The sequence below is a fragment of the Acinonyx jubatus genome, chromosome D2 (genome assembly GCF_027475565.1).
Source record: "Acinonyx jubatus isolate Ajub_Pintada_27869175 chromosome D2, VMU_Ajub_asm_v1.0, whole genome shotgun sequence".
Lineage (NCBI taxonomy): Eukaryota > Metazoa > Chordata > Mammalia > Carnivora > Felidae > Acinonyx > Acinonyx jubatus.
The window spans coordinates 86030580-86049922 of record NC_069393.1 but is presented as its reverse complement, the minus strand read 5'-3'; the positions used below and the strand labels follow the sequence as shown (position 1 = coordinate 86049922).

The 19343-nt window shown below is 47.5% G+C and overlaps 2 protein-coding genes across 16 annotated transcripts in view; one reads left to right on the top strand and one right to left on the bottom strand.

Annotated features, from left to right (window-relative positions):
- The first annotated feature begins 281 nt into the window (after positions 1-281).
- Positions 282-10193, top strand: SYCE1 (synaptonemal complex central element protein 1). 7 transcript variants are annotated; one of them, XM_053206874.1, is made up of 13 exons: positions 282-422; positions 5001-5064; positions 5697-5752; positions 6101-6175; positions 6807-6854; positions 7112-7166; positions 7882-7971; positions 8237-8300; positions 9109-9175; positions 9248-9371; positions 9447-9557; positions 9650-9800; positions 10044-10193. In XM_053206874.1, the coding sequence occupies exons 2-13, from the start codon at positions 5036-5038 to the stop codon at positions 10122-10124; spliced, it is 951 nt and encodes a 316-aa protein (XP_053062849.1). In that variant the 5' UTR covers positions 282-422; positions 5001-5035; the 3' UTR covers positions 10125-10193. The 7 variants fall into 7 exon arrangements, with proteins under 7 accessions (XP_053062849.1, XP_053062848.1, XP_026919301.1 ...); XM_053206873.1 differs by having other exon boundaries at positions 285-422; positions 5001-5063; positions 5693-5752; XM_027063500.2 differs by lacking the exon at positions 282-422 and adding an exon at positions 1327-1481 and having other exon boundaries at positions 5001-5063; positions 5693-5752; positions 9713-9800; positions 10027-10193.
- Positions 10194-13518: 3325 nt separating this feature from the next.
- Positions 13519-19343, bottom strand: part of LOC106987507 (zinc finger protein 883-like) — a 45212-nt gene continuing 39387 nt past the window's right edge. For 8 of the 9 annotated variants that reach the window (XM_015085799.3, XM_053206864.1, XM_053206865.1 and 5 more), the window contains 3 exons: positions 17588-17714; positions 17261-17353; positions 13519-15393 (listed from right to left, as the gene is read on the bottom strand). In XM_015085799.3, the coding sequence (XP_014941285.3) occupies positions 13595-15393; positions 17261-17353; positions 17588-17714 (2019 nt within the window). In that variant the 3' untranslated portion in view covers positions 13519-13594. The remainder of the gene's footprint in view (positions 15394-17260; positions 17354-17587; positions 17715-19343) is intronic. The other variant, XM_053206869.1, reaches the window with a different exon arrangement.

Sequence of the window (19343 nt, the reverse complement as noted above, 5' to 3'; positions counted from 1 at the left end):
GACACCTTGCAGGTAGATACACTTCACTATCCCAGCAGGAGGAAAGGCCTCTTCCTCCCCCAGCAACAGCCCAGCCAATGAGAGACACTCACTGCCCAGCCAATGAGAAGCCACTACTCTTCCAGCCCCCCCCCCGCCCCCCAGTTTATGCCAACAGACTTTTAGTTTACAACAGCCCCCCTTCCCCACGCCCTGCCTCCTCTATAAAAGAACCTCCTCTCCTTCCTTCCTTCTCAGGACTCACGGGTGCTTTTGCGGTAGTTTGCTTGTCACAGAGGCAATTCTCTACTGTTCCCAAATAAACCTGTCTTTTGCCGGTAAAATAAACGGTAGCTTTATTTTTAAGGTTGACAGGTGTGATTAATTTTAACGAACAGCAGACACAAAAGGACCTCTGAGGACTGAGTAGAAGTTGTCTTTAGGTAAGGAACATTTACCTTTAAAAGGAAAATTGCCTTTTGTGCTAGGAAGAGAAGGAGGACTCTAAATTTGCAGAAACTTTTATCAATGGGAAAGACACCGTTACCACCATACCCTCATTTCCCTTGTTTGCTCCTCAAAACAAAGTCTTTATCTTTAGCCCATAATAGCAGGTAAGGTGGTGGTAAGCCATTTCAGGGACCTACTCAGCTTCCCTGGGTTTCTTCCATGTATACAGGAGGAATCCGTGTTATTAAACTTCTGTTTCTCCTCCACTTCACTTGTCCCTTATTATGGGGAGGTGTTAACAAAAGTAAATTTAAGTATCTAATTGGCTTTACTAACTGATTCACAAATCACGCAGCACCCCGTGTAGCAAATAGAGGAGAGCTCCGCAGAACTAAACAAAGGAGAGCTTTTTTCCAGGCACAGAGAATGAATAAGACGAAAAACAAGAAACTTATTGACAAATGCAGTGTTGAGACAAGCTCGCTCTCCCGAGGATCTAGGAGTAAATTTCCTACTCTAGACTCCAAGAAATTCCATGCTGCCTAGTTAGAGGTTACATTCCTGTGGTTACACCCCCAGGTGTGCAGCAAGGAATACCAGCAGAGACAAGAATCCAAACCTGGGCCCAACACACGGCAAAGGTGCTCTCCACCTAACCTCCGCAAGCTCGGTAAAGTCGGGGAGGCCCGGCTGGAGGTGTCTGCACATGCGCAGTCACCGACTCCTCAACTGCCAATCGCAAGCCTGGAAGACCACGTACCCCCACCCCCACCTCCACCTCCCCTACTCTGAGTTTGCGGCCCCAGAGACTTTAAACATGCGCACTAGCACCTGTGTTCAGCCTTTGAGCCCCGCCTCAGCTCGAGGCTCACCGCGCCTGGAGCGCACTGCGCAGGCGTGCCGCGGGGCGCCCCGCCCCCGCGCAGGTTTGGCCCAATCCCAACCGAGGCGCCAACACGGAGGGAGTCTACGAGCGGAGGGAATGGCGGGGCGGCTGGGGCCTCCGAGCGCGGAGCGGGTGGGAGCCACGGACCCAGCTGAGAAGGCAGGAGGTAGTGCTGGGCCCCGACGCCCCTGGGAGGTGGGGCGGGGACACGCGGCGGCCCCCCAACCCCCGCTCCTCCCGCCGCCGAGGAAACGCAGGGTCACCGCCGGCAGGTCGGCCTCGGCTGTGTGAAGTAGCCCCGGGGACACCCTTTCTGTTGGGCCGAGCGGCTCTCTGCGCGCAGCTCCTGAGTGAGCCCCCTTCCTCTGTCCTCGCAGCCACGTCTGGGCGTCCCTGCTGCCCCAGAACGGTTCTTACCCGGGCATTCTTTTCCGAGGTTGGGTCCAGGCCGGCGGCACGCGGCGTCCACGTTGTTTTTCTCCCTGACGCCGACCTGAGTGAGCTCCCAGCTCCACGGGCAGGGGTGGCGCCACCCGGCCCCGCGGTGCGCTCCTGGAACACTCCCCTCCCTCGAGGGGCTGAGCCTGCCCTCGCTCCCTTCAGACCCACCTACACTGGTGCAGCCTTGGGACCCGGCGCGGCTCCGGGGTGTCTGTCCCACAGAGGAGAGGTGTGAGTAGCGAACCTTCGCACGCAAGGCTCGCCTGGAGCAGAGCGTGGCAGCCAGGCACGAAGAGGAAAATGGGACGGATGCATATGCACCCCTTGTATTAAACGCCTCCGATGGCCAAGGCTGCGCCAAAGGAGCCTTCCGGTGTGGCTGTTTCAGGTGCCTCCCATAAGCTAGTCCACGTGGGTGGTTTAGTCACTTCACCAATGGCTGAGCTTGCGCTGCTATAATGCAGTACCCTAACCTGGATCGCCCCGTGACCACTGAACTTTGCTTCTCCTGCCTCCGGAGGCTGGAAGTCTGGGACCAAGGCATCGGCAGATAGGGCGTCTGGTGAGGACCAGCTCTCGGTGCCTGCGTGACCATCCTCTGGCTGCATCCTCACGGGGGGGGGGGGGGGGGGGGGAGGGGGGAGGGCTGGGGAGTTGTCTGGGGTCGCTTTTATAAAGGCACTGCTCCCATTCGTCAGGACTCTGCCATCATGACCCAATCACCTCCCCAAAGCCCCATCTCCTGGCACCGTCACATCAGACCAGAGTATTTCAACATGCGTTGTACGGTGCTTACTACATAGGAGAGTGTCCTTGCCCTTTGCGCTTCACACCGGGGACTTCTGGGGTAATGAGGCCTTGTGTCTGCAACTCAGTCTCAAGGTTCAGAAATGTTAGCAAATGGGGGATCGGATTTTTTGTTAATTCAACAGGTGTTTCTTGCCAGGCTGTGCTTTGCCTTATGGCGGGCACTACATAGGCAACAGAGGGTAAAAACAGGGCAGCTCACTGCCTAGGCTATTAATAATACCTGGGGAATTGGTTGCCCAAACAAACTGTAAAGATCAATTTGGGGTCACTTGGGCCAGTTAGCTTTAAAAAATACAGCCATATGCAGAAGTGTGTATGGTGAAAGACAAACATCCTCCTTCCTAGTCCTACCCTCCAGAGGTAACTACTGCTGAGAATATTTTGGTGATTCTGGCCACAAATTATCTGGACGTAGTATGCATATGTTTGTAGACTGGCATATATTTCACCTCTTCTTGTAGCCATATGGGAGTCTATATGCACAATTTTTTACTGACTTTTCATCTGTCTAGGGTCTCCTTCCATGTTTAATGCATAATGAATCTACCTCCTTTTCAATGGCTGCACAGTATTTTGTTGTGGGGATGGATCGTACTTTTCGGCTGATGGGCATCCACGTTGTTTCCCACTTTTGACATGACAAATACTGCTTCCGTGTCTTTTAACATGCCTTTTGCATACTTAGATGAGCATGTCTTATACATAAATTCTTAGAACTGGAATTATGTCTTCAAAATGCTGATGTAGTAAAACTGTCCTCTGAAAGGTCACATCAGTTTCCAGCCTATCTGTATGTGAATTTCCCCACATCATCTCACTGGCCATTGTCAGACTTACTCATCTTTACCAACCAGATAGGTACGATATGCTGTTTTCATCTCATTAATCATGACTGATATTGTATATCTTGTCAAATATTTATGGGCCATTTGTAAAATTTTTGCTTAACTGTCCCCTCCTTTCTTCCACTCTTTGAAAGCAGTGATTGTTTACCTTCTTTATATTGACTCATTGCTTTTTTTAAAAGATTTTATTCTAAGTACTCTCTGCACCCAACATAGGGCTCAAAATTGTAACCCTGAGAGCAAGAGTCACATGCTCTATGTGCCAACCAGGCACCCCTGACTGGTTGCTTTTTAAAAACTTTTTATTATGGAAAACTTTAAGCATATACAAAAGGCAAAAACAAAGTATAAAATTACCCCCATGAGCCCATCTTTTCCACTTTGATGGTTATAAGCTTTTGGCCAACCTTGTTTCCTTTTTATCCTCACCCACTCCACTATTTCGTTTTGAAGCAGCACAGGCATCATAGCATATCATCCATAAATATTTCCATATGTATCTCTAACATCTCTAAAATATAGTACTGTACTCTTTCCAGAAAACTAACCACAGTAGTACTGTCCTGTCTGAATAACAGCTACAATAGTTCCTGTTTCACCAAAAACCCAGTTTTCAAATTTCTCTGATTATGTCACCACTATTTTTTAAAGTGCACTTGTCGAATCAGGATCTAAATACAGTCCGTTTTTGAGTATTGAGTATATGTCTTTTTAATCCCCTTTCATCTGTAAGGATCTTCCTTTTTTCCTCCCCCCCCCCAAAAAAAATTTGTTAAAAATCCTGATTTTTTCCTGTAAAGTTCCTGGTCTGGATGTTGCTAATTGCATCCCCGTGTGTCCTGTGTTCCTGTATTTTCCCTAAATTAGTATTTAGATTAAGAGAATTAAAAGGCATTACTCTGACTTCTTTTTTGGCAAGAATCCTATGTTGTATTTTTACATCAAGTGGCTCATAGTGTCCATTTATCTCTCTTGTGACGTTAGTACCATTAATAATTGCCAACATCTACTAGTTCATTAAGGAATTAAAAATAACTGCCTATATTGGTTATAAACAGGTGAATACAAAATATTCTACTGACAGGCTTCAGAGTAATTGATTATATAGAATAGCTCTTTGTATTTATGTGCAAATGACATGGTGTCTTATTAAATTTTCTTACTATTCATTGTGGGTTTTTTTAATAAGACTCTAGAACTTTCTAGTTAATTAGCCATCTGCCAGTTACAGTGACTTTTGACCCCTTGTTTCCAGTTTTGTTTTGTTTTTTGCCCCTCCTTTCTTTTCCTTTCATTATTACATCATGAGGTTTGACCCAGTCTTGAATACTACAGGCAGTGAAAGTTCACCCCTCCCCTTGCCCTGAGTTTTATTAAGGGAAACTCTGTGGTATGATTTCACGCTTTAGGAAAAGTTGACCATGAAATAGCCTGACTCCTCTCGAATTCAGTGTCTCCCTCAAGACAAGGGGCAAGAGCACCACTCTGGCTGGAGATCTGAGCCCCCCTCAGTCCCATACCAAAGTTATTGGACCCTTCCTTGGGCCCTCTCCTTTGGGATTGTGAAATGTTTGGTTGTGTCTCCACAGGGCAGGCCAAGTCCTCACAGAAAATTGAAGACTTGATGGAAATGATGAAGAAGTTGCAGAAAGGTCACATGTCTTCTCTGTAACTGAGGCACAGCCTGAGCTTTGGGAAAAGGCGGAAGTGGATTAAGTTCCAGGACTCACAATTCACAACCTTTGGAAATTAACCCATTGGCTCTTTCCTACTTTTTAAAACTTCTTTGAAGTAAAAATACAGCCCAAGGATTTGAAATTAAAGTATAAGGGGATAGAAGGCAAAACATTTCCCCCAAGCCCCCTTGCTAGCCACCCATGTGGTCCCCACCACACTCAGTTAAATCCAGGTTTTGACCTTCACCTCCTTTCCCTCCACCTTACCTCTGCTGCTCTCTGCTTGCTCACATGGCTTCTTCTAGCCATGTTCCCACTTCAGGGAAGGCCTTTTCACTGACTACCTACCACCCCACCCGGGAACTGCCCTCCCCTTGATTTAAGGCCTTCAAGAGGTCTTCCCATATCTGAAGAGCATGCCCCACTCCTTCGCGCTTTAATTAATTCCTTGCCCCTCTATTTTTCTTGACTGCGATGACTACAGCCTGACTCAGTATCTCTGTTTTTTCCCTTGTATCCTCTACCCAGAATGAGAGTCCCTGTAGGGCCCCCAACTCCCTCTGCCTGCCCTGTCATCTCCATTCAACCTCCTTTCCTCCCTACAGCGGGAAGCCTAGAGCCCAGGGTTGAGGTCCTGATTAATCGGATTAATGAGGTTCAGCAAGGTGAGCTCAGGGACAAGCTACATGATTTGCAGGGCCCCTGGTTACAGGATTACTAAGTATGTATTTCAGGACCACAGCAGCAGGTCAAACCAAGGGTGGGTTTTTCTAAAGGCAACTGCTGTAGTCACATGTCCGTGAACCTGGCCCTGCTGCCAACTGAGACCAACAAGAAGGGCTTGGGCTCTGGAAGCCTCATTTCTTGCCCTGTAAAATGTGTCCTCCCCACCCCCTCCCCAGTTTGCTTGAAGACAAATGTGAAATGTCACTATTTGCAAGGAATGGTGTAGTTGGATGTTGCACTTACACGTCTGTTTCTTGTTTTGTTTTGTTTTGGTTTTTTTGGCACAGCAAAAAAGAAAGCCAGTGAGGAGCTGGGAGAGGCCCGGACTGTTTGGGAGGCCCTGCAGAAGGAAATGGACTCACGTAAGCATGCAGGGTTCGGTCACCCAGAGGTCCCCAGTGTCATGCCTTCCTGAACTCAATATTCTGGACCCTTAGCATTCTTGCTGCGGCCAAGGGCTCCTGCCCCCTCTGCGGCATCAGGTCCTACCAGTCTCCCACTCTCTACTGTCCAAGCATACTCCCACCTCAGGGCCTTTGCTAGACTCTTCTGCCCCAGATACCACTGGTTTCTATTGCCATACATCATCACCATCAGCTCTTAGCTTGAATGTCCCCTTCTTAGAGAAACCTACCCTGGTCATCCCATCTAAAGACAGCACCTTGTCCCCACCTGATCACATTCCCCTTACTGCTTGATGTGTTTCTTCATAGCCCATATCCCAGTTCAGATGATGTGTCTTTCTCTCCCGTCCATGTAAAGTGCACTGGCATTCTGCAGGACCCTCACAGTCAACCCTTTATCAACATCAGGGCCCTTTGCTGCCACATCAGGGAGTGTGTGCACAAGATGGGAGGGGGCTCAACTCAAGGGGTCCACAGTTGGGACTGGGGTACAGTTGACCCAAACCGCCTGTGTGACTGTGGGCAGGTATGCTCTCTGAGGGTGCAGTGGGTGGTACCTGATGCCTGAACATGTTACTGTGTTTTCCAGTGAGTGGAGAGGAAGTACGTCTGAAAGAGACCTTGAACAAAAAGCAAGGTAATTGTAGTTATTCTGTGTCCAGGCTTTTGCCTTTGTCACCCTGCAGAGGCAGTGTGACAGTCTCTCCACAGCAGCTGAATCCTTTTGAAACCTGAATCCTCTTGCATCCCTCCTGTGGCTTCCACCAGACTTGAAGCAAATTACAAAGCCCAATCAGGTGTCCACGAGACTCCACGTGATCTGACCATATTAACTATGCCCAGGCCTGATGCTTTAACGGGTTCTCCTGGGGCCCTTGGTTCCTATCCCTGCAGAGACCCTAAGGATCCTCAGACTCCACTGCCAAGAGAAGGAAAGTGAGGCACAGAGGTAAGACCTTCCAGCTGGGCCTTGCTCTTCTTTCCCCTTCATTGTGGGGGAGTAGAGAAAGAGGGAAACTCAGTCATGGACCCAGAGCTCTCATTTCCTCCGTTTTTAAAATGGAGAGGTCAGATGCGTGTCTTCCCACCTTGGACCCAACAGTAGGCAGTAGTGTTAAGAACACTCTCACTCACTGGGATAATCATTCGTTTGCTAGAATACCAAATTCCTTTGGCTGTTTTTTCTTCTGTGCCTGTCACTCTTCCCAAAATAGGCCCCTTGGCTGTCTGTCCACTCATCTGTCCCTTCATTGAGGCATCAAGCCATTCCGTCTCTCTCTATTCATCGGGACCCTTCCATCCACCTCAGAATTTGTGAATCCACCTCTCCACTTCCTGAACATTGGTTTAGCTAATTTTGTGACCAGAGTCACTGAGCCCTGGCATACCAAGACTGGAACTGTGTGGGGAAATTGGGATGAGATGTGTGTGTGTGTGTGTGTGTGTGTGTGTGTGTGTGTGTGTGTGTTCGCAGTTGACCATGCCCCGGTGACTACACTATTCCCAGGGGGCACATGCTCATGCCCCAACCCATGAAGTTACTAGAGAAGGACCTCAATTTAGAAGGCTACAACACACCCCAAGAGGAGGCAGAAGCCCCACCCAGCCCCATCCTGGGGAGACATTCAGAGAACATGACTGAGGGCTGCTTTGCCTCTTCGCAGGAAGCAGACCATGCTGCAGGAGTGCAAGGAGCGAATTTCTGCCCTGAACTCCCAGATCGAGGACGAGAAGAACAAACAGAGGCAACTGAGGTGAAGCCCAGTGCTCCAATCAGGTGGGGGGTGAGGGGGCAGTGTGCGAGGATGGGTTGTAGGTGCAGGTAATATCAGGGATGGGGGTTATAAGAGGAGCTGGCTGACCTGAGGTTTGGAAGGTCAAGGTGGGGAAGGTGCTCCCTGCCAAGCAAAGAACATGGGCAAGCCTCCCATGGTCTGTACATGAAGACCCCTGGCCTGGGCCTGGCTGGGGAGGGGTGTCTCAGCCAATGGTCCCTCATCTTGTGTGGCCGGCCCCCAGGTTGGATTTTGAGGAACAGCTGGAGGATCTGATGGGCCAGCACAAGGACCTCTGGGAGTTCCACGTGAGTCACTCACAGCCATTCCTCCCACCTTACACATCTTCCCTAAGAGTCCCTGGCCCCAAACTGAAGGTCACGCCGCAGGCCTCCTTCCTCTCACTGGCTTTTGAGCCAGCCTTGGTGGCGTAACGTCAAAATGGCCCTCAACTCAGTGCTTTATCCCCACCCTCACTGCCACCCGGTGTCATCCTCTTCACTGGTCCTGCCCGCCCTCTCTGCTGCTCCCCCAGGGCCCTGCAGTGACCAGGAGGAGCCCTGATGAAGTCAGGAAAGGTTATCCATAGAGAAGATCCATGAATGTGTTTGCAGCCATGACTGCCACAGGGCAGACAGCGGGGAACCAAGCAGACTGGTGTTTGCCCCTTGGGGATCCTAGATACCAAGTGAAAGGGGCAGAGAGAACAGACGTTGGGATAGAGAGAGAGGTTCATTGAAGAGGCCACATAAGGGGAAGAGAAACGGCAATGCAGGGCTAGTAAATGATTCTCCAGGGAACACTTCTGGTTAGTGATGCTTTTAGGATCCCCTGTAATAAATGCTTGCCTCACGTCAAAGCTTCCAAGATTACCGAACGTTAACCACCTCGTGAGCCTCTCAAGCACAGCATCACAGGTGTCTGGGGTGAGACAGTTCCAGGTGGAGAGGATGGCCAGTACAAAGGCCCTGAGGCTGGAACGTGCCCTGTGTGCCCAGAGGGCCCGAGTAGTAGGAAGGGAGGCAGGCTGAGTAAAGACCAGATCCAGGTAGGCTTGTCTGAGGTGCATGGGGGTAGGCCGAAACACATGCACAGGCCTCCTTTCTACCTACTCAGAGACCAGAGCAGATGGCCCAGGAGATTGGCGCCCTGGACAGCAGCAAGGAGCAATTGCTCAGGGAAGGTGAGGCCTGGAGATTGGGGAGGCCCTGATTTGCCTTGCACTGCCCTGCTTATCTGTCCCTTCCTGCCGCAGAGAAGCTCGTGGAAGCAAAGCTGGAGGACGTGAAGCATCGTCTGTGTTCCCAGTTTGGGGCTGACGGTTGCTCGACCACTGCTGAGGGGCTCTTTCTCCGCAGCCAGGAGGCAGCAGCTGCAGTGTAAGACGAGCAGGACAGGGACAGGGACTGGGGTGGAGGGAGGGAGATGCCAGTGCTGATGCCCAACCCCCTCAGACATATGTTTGAAGAGGAGAACAGGAAGGCCCAGGAGCTCCTAGAGGCTGCTGCCCAGCACCATGAACAGCTACAGCAGAAGTGCCAGCAGCTACAGCAAAAGAGGCAGAGGTGCGTGTGGAGGCCCTCCCCCCAGTCCTCTAGGGGAAGGTGGCTGAGGCATCTCTGCTCCCTTTTCAGCCTGTCTCCTGGTCTCTTCACAGCCTCTTGTCCTTTCTCCTCCCCTTCCCCCTCCCCACACTCCTACCCTACCTCTGTCTGTCCAGGCTTAAGGAAGAGCTGGAAACGCTTGGGGTGCAGATCCCTGCTCAAGCCCAAAGCAAACAAGATGAAGGGGCTGGCCCAGGAGAACTTGTGAGCCCTGGGTTGGGTGGCAGGGAGCAGAAATAGCTCATGCAAGGAGCTGGGTGCAGGAAGGCAAAGAAGGGGATCGAGAGTCCTCAGAGGATGGTCTTTGGGGAAGGGTGCTCCCACAGGGCACAAAGAAGACAGAAATGCAGGGGCTGGCAGTGTGGAGTGGGAAGAGGCAGGTCCCAGGGAGGGTGTGGGCACAGGGATACATGGACATTTCCCTCCTCAGACTCTGACCTCCCACAGGCCAATCCTAAGCTCCTAGGAGTCAGCAAGGAGAAAGACCCAGGGCTGCCCACCAAGCAAGGCCATACTATGCCCTCCTAGGCCAGGACTCTCTTTGCCTTGGAGCATATTCCATGAACTTCAGGAAATAAAGGCACTATTTCAGTACAACTGCCTCAGCTGAGTTTATGCAGAGGGGGTAGGGCTTGTCTGGCCCCTGAGACTGTGTAAAGCCTTGGCCTCAGCCAGAGGGCCACAGCAGGACTCCCTACCCTCATAGTCTCTGGTCTGCTCCTTTCTAGGACTTAACACACTGTACTGGGTTCCCAGGCAGAAGGATGCAGGTCTGCAAAGCCACAGTGTGATTGTTTCTTTAATTCCTTATTCAGGCCTGAAGTAAACCGAATCCCAGAAATCTCAACAGTGGGGATGGAGGTGCTAGGGGTTCTCATCCAGTCAGTCCCTTGCCCACAGTCTCCACTGATTAGCTGAGAAAAAAAAAAAAAAAAAAAAAACATAATTGGAGGCCAAGTGTAGTTTGTGCCTTCCTGGGCACAAAATATGTAACCGACACCTGTCACAAGAACATAGTGTCTTAGAAATCCTGTGTGCTGGGAGTCAATCACCTAAGACTCCATGAAAATGCACTCACCCAATAAAGGGCAGCAGTGCTCCTGAGCCAAAATACGGTGAATGAAGTAGGAAGAGATTCCTTGTCTTGAAAGACTCCCACATCCAGGTAGGACAGTAACGTGGTGGGATTGCAGAGAGGTCCAGACAGGCTCCCTGGAGAGTACTGTTTCTGTGGAAGAACAGGGGAATGTGACATGGTGGGAAATTACTCCGTCAGTTAGAGACACCAGGCATAAATCTCCCAGTTTTCTGACATGGAGTTAATCAGACCTGTGTCATAAATGAATTGGTTACACCTTATCAGAACAACTCCTGCATTGCCTGGAAATTAGTACATTCCCCTGAGTAGCAATGGAAATAATCACCTTGAATAGCAGCAGTTCAGCTAAGTTTGCAGCTTCAGGTGATTCACAATAAAAAAAGACACATGAGGGGCGCCTGGATGGCTCAGTCGGTTAAGTGTCCAGCTTCGGTTCAGGTCATGATCTCATGGTTCGTGGGCTCGAGCCCTACATCGGGCTCTGTGCTGACGGTTCAGAGCCTGGAGCCTGCTTTGGATTCTGGGTCTCCCTCTCTCTCTATTTCTCCCCTGCTCTCCTTCTGTCTGTCTCCCTCTCTCAAAAATAAAGATTAAAAAAATTTTTTAATTAAATAGACACATGCTTACTTCAACAGAAGCACAAAAGGCCTTTGACAAAATCCAACACCTATTTAAATTTAAAAAGTGTAAAATCTAGGAATAGAAGGTACCTTCTTTAATACTTACCAGTGAAATGTTTAAAGCACTTTAGGGTATGTTCAAATACTATTCACTGTACTAAAGTTCTAGACAGAGAAACAGGACCAGAACCTTCCCCACCCCTGCTCACAACCACACGGATATCTGCCAAGGAAGAAGATCCTCCTTCCTGCTCTGCCTTGCAATCTCCCTCCAGGCCCTTTCTTTGGAAACCCAGAGATTGTGTCAGCTGGAATAAGAGAAATGTAGTCCCAGCATCACATAGTAGAGCCACCAAGGGTGGGTTTCTAGCTGAGACAAAAAGAAAAAAATCCATAGCTGGTAGAGTCACTTACCATAGGTATAGGTAGAGACAGAGGAGCTAAAAGAAATCGTTCAGTTTTAGAGAACAATCTAGACAAAACACCAAGGGGCCAGGACTACCTAGGTGTGAAAATAAAACTGTTCCTCCTTCCCAGCGTCTCCAGTCAGAAATAAAGATCCCTGAAGTATGAAATGAATGCAGGCTACAGGTCACAATCAGGATGCTACCGGCAAAATGGAGCACCAGAGCGAATCTCAGACCAAGGGTGTTGCTCTAAGACCCTTTTCTTGAGACTCTAAAGAGTGTGCCTTGTAAACCCTTACGACAGATGATAAATAGTAGCACTGTCCCCACATCTCTCAGTTCGAGGTGGAGTGGATCCTGTTCCAGAAATATAGGGGTGGCTTTCACCTAGTGGACTACATTATAATTTATCAGAAATCCAAAAACTTTCTTAAAGGCATGAAATCAATTTGAAACACAAGTTTTAGAAACAGTTCAAATGAGAAGAGCCCTCTGGGCAGGAACCAGAACTGAAGAAACTAGACAGCAAAATGAATAAATAAATCAGGCTAGGTCATGCAGAAGAGAGGTGACGGAGTGCAGAATCCAGAGCCCTAACGTCATTCCCAGAATCGCTGCATCCTAATTAAGGAACTGATGGTGTGCCCTGCCAGATTTCAGTTTCTGTGTATGGGAGGCTAAGTGCCTCCCAGTTCCTCTCCCTTTAATGGACCATCGGTGAATCCCTCATCTCTGTGCTACCATTGTGTGTTGAGTGTGTGCAGGGCACATAACTAGTCACATCAGGTCCTAGGCTTTCAGACTAAGTCACAGACAAGGGACTGTGTCCAAAAAGACTATGTGCATGTAGACCAGATACAGATGATGAGGTCCTACATTTTGAGCTAAACAGCTTTATAAACTGAGGTCCTTTAATTGTATAGTACAGATTACATGTGTGAGCAATGTGAACTCGGTGGTCATAAAGTGGACAGTGTCCTATTGCATTTTCTAAAGACGGCCACACTACTATGTCCCATCCCACATACTATTTAAGGTGCTCTTACATCGAAAGGTGGAGCCTATTTCTCTACCCCTTAGAATCTTCATGGGCCCTATAACTACCTTGTATAGAAAAAGGCAGAATTGACACCATGCTAGTACCATTAGTGTTGCCAAATATCCCCTTGTAGGCAAAATCACCCGCAGCAGAGAACCAATGGTCGTCTAGTTCAAAAATTTTTTTCAATACAGTACCATTTCTATCTGAAATTTTCATCCACATTACCTAACCTGATAGTTTTCCCTTAATGAGAAATTCTCTGATAGACACAAAGTCAGACATTCAGTTGAAAATTTGGACACAATAGGTATTTATCAGGTTTTACTTTATTCTCACTGTTCAATGAGCTATCTCTGACCAATAAAGGTATTCCTACATTTACTGCATTATTTCTTCCTATGATTTCTGACTTAGGGTTGAAAGATGAAAACACAGGTTCTTTCCTCTGTGAGTTTCCTACACAAGGACTGGTAACTTCAACAGAAGCCTGCCACAAATTCACAAATTCATAAAGTGAACTGGCTACAATGGATTGGTAGTGCTGTAGTCAGGTCACACATAGAAGGGTTCTCACTCAGGTAAAGTACAAGTGAGGATTTCTGAAGTAGAGATGGAAAGATTTCTGCCCTCCACAATCAATTCTTTCTGCCTGAGGTCATGGTTGCAATCTTCACTCTATGGCTTTGAAGACAAACCTGTGTGTCATCTGCACTTCAGGAGCACAGGGAATAAAAAAACTCAGCAAATGCATGTTGTTTTTGGTTTTTTTGTGGCCAGGCTTAGAAGTACTGTTCATCATGTGTGTTCATATTCTCTTGGCCAGAACTCAGTTACATGGTCCCGCCCACAACAAAGGGAGGCTGAGAAATGTAGGCTAACTGTGTGCCCAACACAAAGAGAAAGTGAGTTTTGGTATACATACAGCCAGTCTCTGCCACACATGACTTCTCCCCTGTGTGAGTTCTCAAATGTTTGCTGAGGTGTGATTTCTGACAGAAGGTTTTTCCACAATCATTACATTCATAGGGTTTCTCTCCTGTGTGAGTTCTCTGATGAACAGTGAGGGCTGATTTCTGGTAGAAAGTTTTCCTACATTCTTTACATCCATAAGGTTTCTCTCCCCTGTGAGTTCTCTGATGCCTATTGAGGGTTGACTTCTCACAAAAGGTTTTCCGACATTCATTACATTCATAAGGTTTCTCACCAGTGTGAGTTCTCTGGTGTACAGTGAGTTTGGACTTCTGGTAGAAAGTTTTCCCACACTCCTTACATTCAAAGGGCTTCTCACCTGTGTGAAGTCTCAGATGCACAGTGAGTTTTGGCTTCACACAAAAGGATTTCCCACATTCGTTACATTTATAAGGTTTGTCTCTTGTGTGAGTTCTCTGATGTACAGTGAGAGCTGGGCGATGGCCAAAGCATTTCCCACATTGTTTACATTCATAAGGTCTCTCTCCTGTATGAGTTCTCTGATGTGCAGTGAGAACTGACTTCTTATGGAATGTCTTACCACAGTCATTGCATTCATGATGTGTCTCCCTATTGTGAATCTTCTGATGTATGGTGAGGGCTGACTTCTGGTAAAAGGATTTCCTACATTCATTACATTCATAGGGCTTCTCCCCTGTGTGTGTTCTCAGATGTACGGTGAGTTTTGTTTTCACAGGGAAGGATTTCCCACATTCATAACATTCATACGGTTTTTCCCCTGTGTGGATTCTCTGATGAACAGTCAGGTGTGACTTATGGCAGAAAGATTTCTCACATTCGACACATGCATAGGGCTTCTCCCCTGTATGAGTTCTCCGATGTACTGTAAGAACTGTTTTACTAATGAAGGTCTTCTCACACTCGCTACATTTATAGGGTTTCTCTCCTGTGTGTATTTTCCGATGTTTACTGAGATTAGACCTCTTGTAGAAAGTTTTAGCACATACATCACATTCAAAAGTTTTCTCTTCTAACGGAGTTCTCGAAAGCTGAGCGAGGTGTGATTTCTTGCTGAAATTACCCCCACTTTGATCATGTTTATGGCGTTGCTCCTCGAAATCGGCTAGACCAAGATTCAACTGTGTTGGTTTCTCACAAAAGGTGTTCCTCCATTTGTTACATCCACAGTGATTCTCCCCTATGTGAGTTCTCTCTTGGGCAGTGACAGCTGACTTACCACAGGCTTCCCGATGTTCATTATACCTACAGGCAGTCTCTCCCATGTGAGCTCTCCTATAGGTACAGAGTGTTGCCCCCTTGTTGAAGTCTTTCCCTTGCCCACTAAATTCAAGAGGCTGCCGCAAAGTCTGATTCCTCAGATGACAACTAGGACACTCGGCACACCTGAGGGGGCTCCCAGTTGTATGACATTCCTCGGCATTCTCTCCAACACGCATCCCACCAGGCTCACCAGGGAGAAACGTGTTCTGACACACATTACACAACTCTGGCTTCACTCCTGAGTAGCTTCCGTTATTTACAATCAGTTTTGAAACGTCGGCTGCACTCAAATTAAGTGTTTTTCCCAAACTGGTTCTCTCCTTCGTTGACGTTTCATAGTTGGCCAATCCAACTTGCCACAAAAGTCTGCTCTGATACTCCTGGCCAGTCTCCATCAGGTCACCTGCAGTCTGGACATCTAAAATGAGACAAAGTAACCATATGTATGAACCACACCTAAGCATTTCTTACGGAATGTTCATGTAAAAATGGAGAAGTTTCTTTCCATCGTGTAGGATAAGAATTTTACAGAGTTAAAATGGGTATGATTATGGTAAGTATATGATTTTTCTTTCTAATGAAATAATGTAACAAGTTACACCAACAGATTCTCTAATGTCAGATCATGGTTTTATTTATTTGTTGGTTTTGCTTTTTTATCGTTTTTTTTTTTCCTTTTTGAATCCATGAGGAAACCATTGGTCACAATATTCACCTATTCCCTAGTCTTAGTGTTCAGCTGACTTCTCTTCATCTGCCATTTGTGTTCCTGTTCCATTTCCCGCTTTCTCTCACAATAACTGTAGGTCACTTGTGCTGGGCCTTTTCTCATCACTCAGCTTTGAAGACGACAAGGTCTTCCTGGATCCGCCACTTCAGGATGCAGTACAGAGCCATTCTTCTGTCATCTCAGCAGGGATGCTGCTTAGGAACAAGGATTTGTTCCCACATTTCTTTGCTTTTTCACCTTTCCCTGGGCATCCGTGGGGTTTTTCAAAGGCATCATCTCTCCTTCTCCAGGCCAGCCAGAGACCGCTTTCGGCTAATTCCTAATTAAACCCAGCATGCTTGGCTTCTCACAACCATAACAGGTACAGAGAGCTCCAATCCTCCACACTGGGCTACCTCTCCCTGCTGGCCTAAAGGGTTTAAGCTCTGCAACCCAGGCTGTGCCCACCATCATTGGAAAACCTCTTTCTGGCTCCTTCTTAGATCAAAAACCCTGGCATCCCCACCCCACTTCCTGGTATATGCAGCCCTACTTGACAATGTGCAGTTTCTAAAGGCTTGTGTTTTGCACTCTGGAGTTTTGCACGTGTCCTAGTTTCAGCGAAAATGGAGTCCGTGTATGGGCCATTGCTTCAGGATGATTTAGCGTAAGCAACTGCACCCTGAAACCCCGGGCTCCACTGGCCTCGAGGACACACGTTCTCCAGATTCTCCTCCCATGCCATGGACTGCCCCTTTCCACACTGTGCGTGGTTCTCCTCACCTTCCTGCCACCTGTGGTGCCGTGGTTGACAACGCTTGGTCCTGGGCTCCCCTTCTTTTCTTAACAACTCCCTGGGCAACCTCCTCTAATCCTCTGCCTTCAACAATTTTTCTAACTTGTACCTTGTAATAGCGATGTCCAATTTCTACTCCAGATATTATATCCACCTATATGTTATACTGTCAAATTTGGTAAATCGCCACCTTAAACTTAAGCTATCCCAAAGTACAGTCTTAATAATTAATCACCCCAAAACCACTTTCCCTGGGCTTCCTTACTAAAATGGTACACCCCATTTTCGGTCACGGTGACATCTGTGCGGGTTATCCCACTACTTCATGTGTACTTCGTATGTCGTATATGTGTTTCATGCTGACTCAATAACTGGTAACCACCTAGAAAGGAGTGCACTTGTTTGATTACTGTCGTTATCCCCATAATTACAAAATGACTAGCACTTGCTTAACACTTGTTAAAAGAATAATGAGTATATAAATAAATGTCTGAAAAAAACTAGTGCATGAGGATGGAGGAAAGGAGGGCATCTTACAACCTACAGACAGTGGCTAACAAAGAAAAACATTCTAAGAGGAGGCAGGTAAAGGCTGGATTTTGGGTAAGACTAAGAAAATAGAAAAAAAGATGGGGGTGGTTTATACATAAGAAGCATCTTTGGAGACTAAATAGAGCATGTCTGAACCTAGGAAAAGCACGGGTAAAAAACAACCCAGCACGGCCAACATCTGCTATGCTCTCCCCTTCCCAGACCCCTGCCCAGTATGCACTGACAGACCTGGGAGGCTCTGCTCTAGGGGTTCCTCTACCGTCCATGGCTCTGCTCCTTGCTCCAACTTGACGATCACCTCAGGTTTGGTAATGCAGTGCCCTGTTGATCAGAAATAAAGGGGGGGCTTTTACCAAACCGTTTTAAAGAATGACAGGAGCACAGCGTCAAGAGTCGTGCAACGAACAGCCGATGTGAACCTCTGATTAGAGAGGTGAACACCCACGTTCTTCTGGGCCTCGAATCTTAAACCTAAGTAGCATGTAACCTCATAAACAGTTTCCACGTTTACCAATGAAGAAAGCAGTGCTAGGACACTAAGACACTTTCACTCACCCAGTGACACCAGGCTACTGTAGGTCTCCAGCATCACGACCCTGTACAGGGTCCGCTGGGCATCATCCAGGTCCTGCCACTCCTCCCAGGTGAAGTTCACAGCCACATCCTCAAACGACACCAACCCCTGTAATGAATGACACATGTCTCAATTCAAGGGATCAGCTGGGATCAGAAGAACAAGTCTGGGAGTTCATTCTTTTTTGTGTGTTTTGTCTTACACAGAATACACCATGCTTTGTACTCTATACCGTGGGCTAAAGCGAATCCACAGTAGAACTATCCTACACATGTTAACTCTTTAATCCCTAAAAGTACAATCATAAAGTTTCCCTTGTCAATCTGGAACCGTCCTTGCTACTAGAGACGAAAAGATAACTGTGCTCCCCAAAAGTGTGTATGACCTGGTATGGAGGCCTTAGTGTAAACATACACCTGCAGTAATGCACTAGATAAACGAGGTTAGACGTGTTTAATGTAGACAAGAGTAAGAAAGAAGAAAACAGCTGCCCTTGTGCCATCCAATCACACTTCCCTGAAGAGCCAAACACATTAGCTGTTTAATGTGAACAACATATTCTCATAACTGAGACTACAGTAGAAGTCACGAGGGCAACAGGTACACATGCTACATTACTGGAAGTACAAACAGCATCATGTCCAAATGGTTGCTCCTAGGCTGTGACGAGACATAAAGGCAGTAAAGGTATTTAAGGAACAGATTATAGTTTGCATTTAAAAAAAAAATTGTTTTGAGAGAGAGAGGGAGACAGAGTGCAAGTGGGGGAGGGGCAGAGAGAGAGGGAGACACAGAATCCGAAGCAGGCTCCAGGCTCTGAGCTGTCAGCACAGAGCCTGACGCAGGGCTCGAACTCACAGACTGCGAGATCATGACCTGAGCTGAAGTCAGACACTTAACCGATAAGCCACCCAGGCGCCCCTATAGTTCTGCGTTTAAATATCTGACCTAATTCCAACACAACAAATTTGATGCACTCACCGTTGTTTTTATTACTTATACATTAAAAGCATGTACAGACGCATTTGAATATTTCCTCCTTATCCCAAAGGGTTGCTTCTGTCCTCCCCAGTGTGAGTACCTCCTACTTCCTAAACCACAGGGTGTGAATAATGAGGGGCCAGTAAGAAGAGGTAAGTTACACGGCCAGATTTGCATTTTAACAGTCCTCCCCTAGAAGCAGGATGGGAAAGAGCTTAGAAGAGAGTGACAGAGGACAAACTTGGGGTTACAGGATACAGAGCAATAAAATTACAGAATAGGGTACTAATCCTACAAAGCAAAAACGAAAAGAAAGCAGGAACACAAGTTGGTTCTAATTTGTTCTGAGAAGGGTGAAGACAGAACCCGGCTGTCTGCATGACCAGCTAGATACATACTGGTGCTATAAGATGAAATAAAATAGGGCACAGAGTGTGCACAAGAGACACAGATTTTGGACACAGCATGTCTGAAGTCTGTGCGTACGCAGGGATGTCATACTGGCAACTGAATACATGATCTAGAGCTCAGGAGAGATCCAAGATGAAAATAAACATGGGGAAGCAGCAGAATTTTAGTAGTAGCTGAAGCCATCAGAGTGAATGGAACGGCTCACAGAGAACCTAAGACTTTGAAAGGAGAAAGGAACAGGTGCCGTGTTTTAGGACACACCAATGCTGACTGTCAGAGAAAGAGAGAGACACCACGACACAGAGAAGATTTCTAGAGATTATTCCAGGAATAGAAATAACCTCC